Raw genomic sequence first — 12,217 nt, 5'->3', positions numbered from 1 at the left:
CATATCTGCCTGCACAATTATCCCCAGGTCCTTTTCAATCTCTACCACTGTCAGTGTAGTACCACACACACAATTACTCTGGAATTACTGCTTCCCATATGCAGTACTTTACATTTGTCAATGTTAAACTTCAGTTGCCACCTCTCAGCCCATCTGCTCAAATTTTCTAGATCCTGTTGCAGCAGTGTACTGTCATTAGTACCAATAACAACCCTGTCGACCTTCGTAGTATCGTCTGCAAACTTGGACATTAAGCCTGATATACCACCATCAATATCATTAATGAATACAGAAAGCAACAACAGACTCAAAACTGAACCCTGGGGGACAACACTAATAACATTAGTCCACAAAGAGCAGTATCCATTTATTACCACTCTCTGTCTTCTTCCACTCAACCATCCCTTTATCCATAACAGCACTTTGTCTCCAATGCCGCACTGCTCCAATTTGTGCAGCAGTTTTCCATGTGCAACGGTATCAAAAGCCTTTCTAAGATCCAAATATATGACATCAAAATTATTCTTTGCATCCAGTTCCTTTGTGACCACATCATAGTATCCAATCCAATTGGTCAGACAAGACTTCCCCTTAACAAACCCATGCTGTGTCTGAGCTATAACTGAAGTCTTGTCTAGATGATCCTGCAATGCTTCTTTAACCAGTGCCTCCATTAATTTCCCTGGAACAGAAGTTAAACTAACAGGTCTGTAATTATCTGTGTCTCCCTTTGATCCTCCTTTGTGTATTGTGGTCACATTTGCACATCTCCAGTCCATGGGTACGTCCCCTGAGTCCAAGGAAGCTCTCGTAATTATGGCTAAGGGTATGCTTACTTCCTTTGCTGCCTACTTTAATATAAATGGATAGATTCCATCTACCCCAGGTGCCTTTCTTATGTTTATCTTCAACAATTTCTTCTCCACTTTACTCTCAGAGATTACAAGATTCTCTAGCTTACTGCCAGAGTTGAATACACCTCTGGCATTCCCCTTGCTGAATAACTCCTCATGTGTGAATGTCGATGCAAAATATTCATTTAGTTTGTTAGCTACCTGAGCAGGATCATCAACAGTTGAACCACCAATATCAAGTGGACCAATCTGATTCATCCCCATTCCTTCTAGAGTTTACCTAAGCAAAGAACTCTGCTGTTTTTTTTTTTTTTTTTGCATCCTTTGCCAAAGATTTCTCGTAATCTGCCTCTGCCTGCCTAACCTCCTTTGTGACTTGGTTACAGACCAGTTTATATCTATCATAGGCTTCTGTGTCACCTGTTAATTTATGTATCCCATGCATTTTTCTTCTCTGCCACATGTCTAATTAGTTCATCTGACATCCATTTAGGCCTAAATCTTGAACATTTAGGACTAAATGGATGTCAGATTTTATGAACTATCAATGTAATTTACTTTCAATATGATAACTGTTTTTCCTTATTCCCATGCTTTAAAGTTGGTATAGATATGCTTTGACTGTATATTGTTAAAAAATAAATATTAATGTTAAATTAACAATTCTAATTTTTGATCAACAGGATATTAAAAAAAAAAAAAATCAATGGCAGCAATGTCACTTTTACATAAGGAAGGATGAATATAAAATAAAAATAGGAAAAAATTTACCTAATGTTTATTGTGTCAGATCTTCCAGAAAATATATATAGTCTTTTTGTAAGTCAGAGTATTACATAAAGCAGGCATAAACTGGTTCAGATAGGCTTTACTTTAGTGTCAATTTAGGGTGAGTGAAAGAGAATATAGACATCTCACAAGAATATTTATCATTAAAAGAATAAAAACATTATTCTTTTAAATTACATATCCTCCAAAAGTATGAGTTTCAAGGAGACGATATGGTCTCAGCATGCTTTGTGAACCTTCATAAGTCCTTCAGAGTATTACATAAAACAGGTGTAAACTGATTAAGATAGGCTTTTCTTATCAAAATATTTCTTTTAGTTCCAATGCAATGTAGCATATAACAGTGTTCTGCAACCTTTTTATCTTCGCAGCACACCTTAAGTTAGCCATGACACAACACAGCACATCAAAATGTTAATCCCACAAAAAGCATAGTTTACAGCAATGTTAATATAAATATGCTATAAGTCATAATAGACTCAATTATTATTGTTCCAACAATCAAACAGAAATTGTATCATGAATATATATTAACATTTTATGAACCCTATATCACCGTACAAAAGAAAAGCAAAGCCAAAAAAAAAATCCAATAGTATTAAACCAAATAACTACGCATACCTTCAATGTGATACTTGTGCCTGCTTTGCTCAACACAGACGGCTGATGCAGGGCAGAATCATTCACAATGCAAATCTCATTTCTTCATCAATGGATCTAAATCTCTTCAGATCCCACTTCCTCACACAAAACGGAAAAGAGCTGTGAACTGAGGGGGCCGTGATTTGATGAAGTCAATGACTTTTACTATTTCATCTAGCACAACTTTCAGAGCAGATGGCAAAGACTTCGCAACAATGGTTTCACAGTGAATAAGACAATGGTCACATTGTATGTCAGGATTCACTTCATGCGCTTTAGCTACAAAGCCTTTAACTTGACCTGTCATGGAAGCAGCTCCATCTGTGCAAACACTAACACAATTCTTCCAATTTAATTCATTTTAGAGCATATATTCATTAGTAAAACGAAATATTTCTGCACCCGTGGCTTGCTTGGGTAATACTTTGCAAAAAAAGAAATTTATTGCAATTACATCTCCATCAAAGAACTGAATGTTGGCAAGAAGTTGAACGTGACTGCTAACACCTGTGGACTCGTCGATCTGAAGTGAGAACTTCTGACTGCTGTTGAGTTTCTCCTCCATAATGTCTTCAATATTACTGGACATATCACTGACTCAACAACTGATTGTGTCAGCGGAGAGTGGAATTTTTTAAATTTAATTAGCAACAATTTAAATTTTATTTCACTGGCCCAGGACTATTTTTACCATCTCTTTACAAGCTGCCATTTGGCATTAACAAAGTTTCGCTATTGTGTGTGGCTTTTTGGTCTTTACAATAAGTTTGGCTACTTTATAGCTAGCTTCCTGTACTTTTTCTGAAACACGTACCGATGAAGTCATGAACGTTGCCTGTTTTTTGTTTTGTTGCAACAACCATCAAAAATAATTGATTTTTTTTTTATACAATAGGGAATAGCGTAACGTAAATCCCAAACTTCATAGCATAAGGTTTAAAGTAAAACTAAATAGCAAAATGCATAGCACTGTATTAGAAATCTGTTAGATTAGTACAGTATTATCAATTAATCAGTAAAATTTATTAATCTTATTAAATTTCGTTGTGAATTAAATTATAATTAAATGGAATCATGATCAAGACTAGAGCAGCAAAGCAGAAAGCACAAAGTAGCGGTAGTACTGTGGCTCGCAGGAGAACCAAAGGGGGTGATTCTCCAATGCATAACAGTCCAAAATGTGAAATGTTTGCAGACCTGTCTAGAAGAGGACATGATCTAGGCAAGGAGGATGTCTTTGTGTGTGCTAGGTGCAGGGACTGTGATGAAATTAGAAGCCAACTCTCCATTCTGACGGGAATCTATGAGAGTTTGAGGTGCAGGGTATTTGCCCTCGAATAAATTAATATGAGGGGCCCATCAAGCTCTAAGCTGCCCAACTCACTGCCAAAGCTCACTCCTGTGCATCAGGCAATACAGTGGCAATCTCCAAGGCAGAATGCGCTGGTCCCACAGGAAATAGTTATTGTTGGCGACTCTATTATCAGGGAGACGGGGTATGTCTATCAGAGGGAAAAGTTGATGAAGTTGTAGGGTAGATATCATCTTTTAAGGGCACAAAACGTGATATTGTACACAATGGCACTAATGACCTTAAGAGTAAGAGATCTGCAGATTTACTTAACAGGTACAGGTCAATGCTGAAAAAAAGTTGCGAGTTAGGGTTAAATTTGAAAGTGTCTGCAATTCTGCCCAGACATGACAGGAGGGAGTATATGATGAGAGCCTTGTCAATCAATTTGGCCCTGGAGAGACTGTGCAAGGCTCATGGGGTAGAATTTTTTTCAGCGTGGTCTGTGCTTGCTAATAGGAGAAACTGCTTCTACAGGAATGGGATAAACTTAAATAGAAAGGGTGCAAGAATATTTGCTGATGCTATCGAGGCAGTGTTAGAATTCACCATTGGTAACATCATCAGTTGATACCACTGTATAGAATTTAAAAACTTTCTGAGACCATCTGTTGTGCAGAGAAATAGAGTGGGCCAGTAAATCAGAATGTCTTGTAATGGGGGATTTTAACTTTCCAAATACTGACTGAAACTTGTGGGTTGGTCACTTGCCTACTAGCAAGACTTTTCTGGATTTATTGGAGGATTGTTTTCTATAGAAAAATGTTCAATGGGCAGCCAGAGGGAGTAATACTCTTGATCTGATTATCAGCAGTGATTATTCGTGCATTAAGAATTTGCAGATAAAGGAACCACTAGGTGATAGTGATCACAATATACTGCTGTGGAAATTACTTAAAGATGTAACTATTATAAAGGATAAAGGGAAGGGTTTTTGTTTTCATAAAAGTGACTACAGTGGTCTTAAGACAGTTTTTAAATTCTATACAGTGGGGTCAACTGATGATGTTAACAACGGTGAATTCTAAATGGGAAGCCTTCAGGGACTTAATCATGGAAGCTACTAGGCTTTTCATACCAACAAAGAAATACTGTTCAAGGTTAAGGCCTAAAGGGATCTCAGATGAATTAATGAGGCTTGTGGCAGAGAAAAAAATTGCATGGGATGCATATAAATTATCAGGCAACACAGAAGCCTATGGCAGATATAAGCTAGTCTGTAATCAGGTCACAAAGGAGCATAGGCAGGCAAAGGTAGATTACGAGAAATCTTTGTCAAAGGATGCTAAGAAAAACAGCAAAGAGTTCTTTACGTATGTAAACTCTAGAAGGAAAGGGATGAATCAGATTGGTCCACTTGACATAGATGGTTTAACTATTGATGATGCTGCTCAAGCAGCTGATAAACTGAATGGGTATTTTGCATCTACATTCATATGAAAAGTTATTCAAGGAGAGGAATGCTAGAAGTATATCAAACTCTAACAGGGAGCTAAGTGATTTTGTAATAACTGACAGCAAAGTGGAGGAGAAATTGTTGAAGTTAAACATAAAAATGGCACCTGCAGTGGATGCAATTTATCCAGTTATATTGAAGGAGGCAGCGAGAGAAGTTAGCAAACCCTTAACCATAATTATGAGAGCATGCTTAGATTCGGGGGAGGTTCCCATGGACTGGAAATGTGCAAATTCACAAAGGGTGACAAAAGTAATTACAGACCTATTAGTTTAACTCCTGTTCCGGGGAAAATAATGGAGTCAGAGGTTAATGAAGCACTACAGGATCATCTAGACAAGACTGTCATAGTTCAGACACAGCATTGGTTTGTTAAGGGGAAGTCTTGTCTGACCAATTTGATTGGATACTACAATGTGGACACAAAGGAACTGGATACAAAAATAATTTTGATATCATATACTTAGATTTCAGGAAAGCATTTGATACTGTTACACATGGAAGACTGCTATACAAATTGGAGCGGTATGGCATTAAGGGCAAGTTGCTGCAATGGATAAAGGGATGGTTGAGTGGGAGATGGCAGAGAGTGATTATAAATGGACACTGCTCTACGTGGACTAATGTTATTAGTAGAGACCCCCAGGGTTCGGTGCTGGGCCCATTGTAGTTTTGTGTATTTATCAATGATATCAATGAAGATATATTAGGCTTAATGTCCAAGTTTCCAGATGATTCAAAGGTTGGCAGGGTTGTTAATGACACTAAAGACAGTATGCTACTGCAACAGGATCTAGAAAAGTTAGGCAGATGAGCTAAGAAGTAGTAGTAGTAGTGGCATGTGATGCAAGAAAGCAAGGGTATGAACTTATGCAGAATCAGCCAAAAAAAAAAAAAAAATTCACACAACCATTCCCTCTAAATGTTTGTCCAGTTCCTTCTTAAATTTATTTAATCTATCAACTTCCACAACAACGGATGGAAGTTTGTTCCAGCAATTAACCACCCACTGGTTAAAGGAAAATTTCTGCACATCTATTCTACATCTGTCTTTCCTTAATTTGAATTTATGCCCCCTTAGGTTCGTAATCTGAACAAGTGGAAGAATCCCAACAGTATTCAGCATGCTCAACCCATTCAAGGCCTTATACACCTCAATCAGATGATTCAATAAGTGGCAACTGAAGTTTAACATTGACAAATGCAAAGTACTGCATATGGGTAGCAGTAACCCAAGAGAAATGTACCAACTTTTTGGTACTACACTCAGGGAGGTGGAGAGTGAAAAAGACCTGCGGGTAATTGTGCAATCAAACAAGAAGTTCTCTGAGCAGTGCAGATGGACTGCCAGAGCAGGTCATGGGAGTTTTGTCAACGATATATAGGAATTTTGCTAGCAGAGACAAGTAGGTAATTATCCCCTTATATAAGGCAATGGTCAGGCCACACCTTAAGTACTGCGTACAGGTTTGGAGGTCTCATTTTAAGAAGGATGTAGAGTTGCTAGAACGAGTACAGAGAAGGGCAACAAGATTGGTGAGAGGAACAAAGGGGTGTGCTTACGAAGAAAGGTTTATGTTTTATAAGTTGCAGCATCTGGAGACTAGGCACCTGTGGGATGATTGAGGTGTATAAGGCCTTGAATAGTTTGAGCAGGCTCAATGCTGACAGAATACTTCCGCTTGCTCAGACTAAGAACCTGAGGGGGCATAGATTCAAATTGAGGAAAGACAGTTGTAGAATAGATATGCGGAAGTTTGCCTTTAGTCAGTGGGTAGTTGATTGTTGTGGAAGTTGATAGCGTAAATAAATTTAAAACTGAACTAGACAAACATTTGGAGTGACTTTTTTTTTTTTTTTTTTTGGCTGATGCTATATAAGCTTGCTTTCTTGCATCATATGCCTCAACTAATGCTAATGCTAATAAGAGTGTAGAATGCATAAGAAACACTGCGTAAATATGTAAAATGTAAGCGCCAATTCATCAAAATTAAGGGTAGTATATTGTTCTCAGACAGAATGAATTTATTTAAAAAAGTGGATTAAGTAAGAGTTATAACAAGCAGTACAGAAGTCTCTTAGGACTGTGTTATTAAACTAAGCACTAGCACGTTGCAATTACAATAAATACTACTAGAATTCTTAACTATGCCAGGAAAGAAAAACCAAAGAAACTAGAAATATTAGAAAAATAAATTTTGTGGTTAAAAGGAACTTCTTGAGTAGAGATTCCTTATAAGCATATATCTTGTAGCCTCTAATTCATTATTTACTTTTAATAACTGAATTAATCAGAGAATTTTAAGTTTGAAATGGAATTTAGTAGTAGGAATATTTCTAGTAAAATTAATGGCATAATGAGATTTAAATGGTTAACATAATGAATATTTAATACTGTAATAAAAAAATGTTTGAATTGTTAAAATGGCTAAGTTAAAAATAAAAGTAACAGAAAACCTAAATTTAAGAATGTATTGTGTGCTAAGAAAGTGATTATGAGACTGTAAAATGAGGACAAACATCATGACTTTTTAATGCTATCATTTTCAACAAGAACAATTACAGTAATCACATCCCCCATCTAGACCAGCATGTGCAACTTAGAGACCGTAGCCTATAAATAGATGGCAAAATACTTTCACAGAGCAAAAACAAAAAAGTTAAATTCGTTTGTATTAATGCTCATAATATTTTAAAATTCAGTAATTTATTATTTTTTTGCAATAGTTGTTTTATTTTGGTTAATTAAATATTTTATTTTCATGCATATTTATTAGAATAATTAAATACAAATTTTGTTTCAGTTTCAAATATATTTGCATAAGCAGACCCACCAACTTTTTGACCTTCATGATTTTTATTTTTTAAAAAAATTACATTTTTTTTTTAATCCAGATGTTGATTTTGTAATTAACTTTCACTGATATGTGTTATTTAAAATACTTCTTTTAAATTTAATTACTTAAGGATTTTATGTATGATGCTGAGCTCACCGATACTTCAAACTTTGATATAAATTAACTATCAGGGACATGCACCGATAATTCAACATGGCAAATCTTTTTCCAATGTGAACCAGCTTTCCAAGTGATTTATTTATTTATTTCATTCAAATGACTATATTACACAAATAAACAGAATAATGTCTCTTTTTTTTTGTTAAATTAAAGTTAGGTCATTTATAAATGCCAAATTCCAATATTTGCTTAAAAAGTTCATTTACTTCTGATAAGTATCTTATCACTGGCTTTTGAAATTTAACAAAAATTTTTCATTAGTGCTGAATTACTACAAAAAAATAAATAAATAAAAAACCATACTTATAAAAATCAATTAATTTTAAGGATTAAGGTTAATCTTAAAATAAATCTAATCCTTTATATATAAAAAACATAAATTTCATTAACACTCAAAATTCTCTAATTCTACTGTTATCAATGGAATCAGAAAATTCTGAGAACAGCAAGTTACCTTTCAGGCATATCCAGGCATTATCTCTTTTGCTGTGTTTAGCCAACTCTTCTGCAGTAACTTCTAAAATTTTACCATTTACACCAGATAAGTTTTTCTCAGAATGGGTCAAGCGAATCCAGTCCATCAACGAACGACCAGGTTTTAATGCTACCTTATTCCTTCCTAATCAAATCAGAATTTCATTAATATATTATATCATTAAAGTTATGTATTTACACAATTTTAATTTTTGATATGAAAATGCAGTCAAAGTTAAAATATTTTAAAGACCCACCAATAAATTATCATTTCAGAGACTGTTAATTGTGTGTTATACACACCAGCAACATACTAGCATAATAATCACTAATATAAAATGTGAACTAAAAACAACTGGAAGATGTCAGAAATATTTGTTATTCATTAATAAATCTACATTTATTCACATGCATATTCACTTTGGAGATCACCTTCAATCCTTAAATTAGTATATAAAGAAGAAATATGAAATTAGAAAAAAGAAAACAAAATAAGAAGCCTCAAATAAAATAAAATTAAACACTTGACTACATGTTTGTTCTGCAATTTTAAATGGTTTATTTTGTCTTGATAATGGATACTCAAAGTTGGATCTAAAATCAGCATTAATACAATATTATTTAGTAGGGTAGCAGATTCTTCAGGCACCACACCCTTCTAGTAGACAATATGTCACCAGTATAAATCTCAGTAATAAGTTAGAATAGTATTCTTTGTGATGTAAAAATCAAAAAACAATTTCATTATTGTTTACTAATTTATTTAGGATATGAGAAAATCTATCAAAAGATTTTATTTTATTTTATTTTGCAAAGGATACGGTAAACTGCATTACTATTCTGCTTTTCATTAGCTGGACAGCAGTTCATTGGCTCACAATCAGCACAGACCCATAACTATAGAAATTGACATCTCCAATTCCTCTTATAAAATCAATAATCTATGAAGGAACTTTCAGAAAGTAAACTTGGGCCAAACACTCCACTGACTTCGACAAATGTATTCGGTGAATTCCATCAAAAGCTAACAACTATAAGAGATTTATTTATTGGTGCAATAATTTCAACAGCTAAAAAGCATATCAAGGGGTTTCCAAAAAGAATACATACCAGGATGGAGCATACAAAGTGAGAGTCTCCTCAATGAATTCCAAGAAAGTGGTGAAACTGAGGTAGTTGATGAACTTCTTTCAAGCATAGATTTACTCAAAGACAAAGATGGATAGAAACAGTTGAGGGAATTGACTTTAAGTACTCAAGCAAAAAAGCCTGGGCCCTCCTCAGAAAACTGGGAGGTAGTTTGCAACTGGAAAAAGAACAACCAAAAGTCACTCTCAATCATATAGCCAAGCATATTGTTTCCACATTGAGAGCTCCATCCAATAAAGCACACACCACACAAGTTAGATGTAGACTAAAAATTCTAAAAGTAACTAGCCAAACTGAGTAAACTTTTGCCATACAGGACATCAACAAGACTTTGAAAGACCGAGGAAGCTTGAAAAAGCTACAGGATTTGATGGAATCCACCCAGTTTCTCATAAACATGGAAAAGAACACAAGAAAGTGGCTCTCCAAGGTTTTCACTGATATTCTCCAGACTGCAAATCTACCAAAAGAATTTAAATCAAAAATAATTTCAATACTAACTAAACACGTACCAGCAGATCGAGCAGGTTTTAGACCAATCATAGTTACTGTAATCCTCTCCCTTACATCTCATATAGAAGCAGGATTCCAAAAGCAACTGAAAACATCTGTTTATTTATTGACTTCACTGCTGCTTCTGACACTGGTGAGCAGGGATAATACAAATTCCTTGCAGAAAAATAGCAAAACTTATAAATTGCATGCTCAGTAACAGATATGTCCAGGTTATCTCAGGTGACATGAAGAGGAGAGAGAGAGAGTTAAACAATGGATTAACTCAAGGCTCAGTCTTGGCTCCTCTTTTGTTCAACTTATAAATTTCCGATCTTCCTGATACAACTGCCAGAAAGTTCTGCTATGCTGATTATTTTGGCACTGGCTATGGGTCACAAAAATCTGAGCAAAACAGAAGATATTCTAGAAAACGATATGGCTGTTCTAGGAGACTACTTCAGAAATTGGAGGCTCTGCCCAAGCACAAATAAAACTGAAGTGTCATGCTTTCACCTAAACAAAAAACTAGCAAACACTGAACTGAGTATTACTTTTAATGACAAATTGCTTGATTATAACAGATTTCTGAAGTATCTGGATGTAATATTAGACTGTACTCTTTCATTTAAACAACACCTAATAAATACTTCAGCAAAACTGAGAACTTGAAATAATATCATACAAAAGCTTTGTGGAACAACTTGGGAGCATCTGCAACTACTTTATGCAGCACTGTTCTTGGTTTACTTTTTTCATGTGCTGAATACTGTGCCCTAGTGTAGCTTATCAGTCCCGACACAAAAATTATTGACACACAACTAAGAAATACTATGTGGCTGATATAATATTATAGAATACCACCAGGTCCAATCTGACACTGTTTGGCTCCCTTTACTCACTGGAATAATGCCATCTGATCTTCAAAGATCAATTGTTCTGATTAGAGAATACACAAAGATTTGCAGCAATCCTCAGCTACCTGTACATGAAGATATGCTGGTACTCCAGGTTAATAGATTGAGATCTCAACATTCACCTATGCATGAAGCAGGAAATCTGACAGCAAATAACTTTGATTCAATGGCACAATGAAAAAAGCAGCGAGCTCCCACACAAGATCTGGACAACGCTTAATAGGATATGCACAAATCATGGCCAATGTGCAGACTCAATATTTAAATAGGTCAAATTATCTTCTTCATAATGTGATTGTCGTGCTCCTAGGTAGACAATTTACCCAATGTAAATGACTGCAAGCTGCATGCCTAGTGTGGTAACTGGTATGATTTCCTGTGGGCAATTCCACAAGAGTTAGCTGTTTGTTTGTTTGTTTTTTGGTTTTTAGGAGCATTAGCAACTGAGGCCATATTGCTCCGGTAATATGCGGTGATCATTCCCTGACCGTTCCGCATCCTCCGTATTTGGTGGTGATGGGAATCGAACCCCGGTCTAATCAAGAAGCATGTGTTACGCACTGCTGCTCCTTCCCACCTGGCTACGGAGGCACCTAGCCCACAAGAGTTAGCCTGGACAGAGAATTTGAACATGGATTTATAGTAATGTGTTTTTTTTTTAATTTTCTTTTTAATATGTCTTACTTAATCAACTTTTATGTCATATCTTAGTTTAAATTTTATATTTGTATACACTTATACATTGTATATAAACTATGCATAAGTTATACACTAAATAAATAAATTAATTAATAAATAAATAAATTGGCTGAGCAATCAGATATTTTATTATTGTCTGTTTTCATTTTCACTGGCCTGCTGAGTTTTGTTTTTTTTTGTTGTAATAGTGCGCAGACAAATATTTTATTTTATAAAAAGCAAATGTCACAAAAAAAAATTGACTGAACATAGTCTTTTGTTGTGTGCAAATTTAAACATTCTTTCATCACTGACAGTAGGATCTGAGTGGCCCAATAAAAGACAAACAATTTTCTTCAAAAGAATTTTTTGAAAGCTTTATAGATCTCTTTACTTGT

The 12,217-nt window shown here is 35.1% G+C and overlaps 1 protein-coding gene across 2 annotated transcripts in view; it reads right to left on the bottom strand.

Moving 5' to 3' along the window:
• The window catches only part of LOC150091347 (cytochrome b5 reductase 4), a 210,578-nt gene that overhangs the window by 131,756 nt on the left and 66,605 nt on the right, over positions 1-12,217 (bottom strand). For both annotated transcript variants that reach the window (XM_090383334.1, XM_090383328.1), the window contains one exon: positions 8,564-8,728. In XM_090383334.1, coding sequence (XP_090239460.1) covers positions 8,564-8,728 — 165 coding nt within the window. The remainder of the gene's footprint in view (positions 1-8,563; positions 8,729-12,217) is intronic.

This window comes from Mastigoproctus giganteus, chromosome 1 (assembly GCF_048544385.1).
Source record: "Mastigoproctus giganteus isolate SK-2022 chromosome 1, ASM4854438v1, whole genome shotgun sequence".
NCBI classification, from domain to species: domain Eukaryota; kingdom Metazoa; phylum Arthropoda; class Arachnida; order Uropygi; family Thelyphonidae; genus Mastigoproctus; species Mastigoproctus giganteus.
The sequence above is the reverse complement of the archived record's forward strand: the minus strand, read 5'-3'. Positions and strand labels throughout refer to the sequence as shown.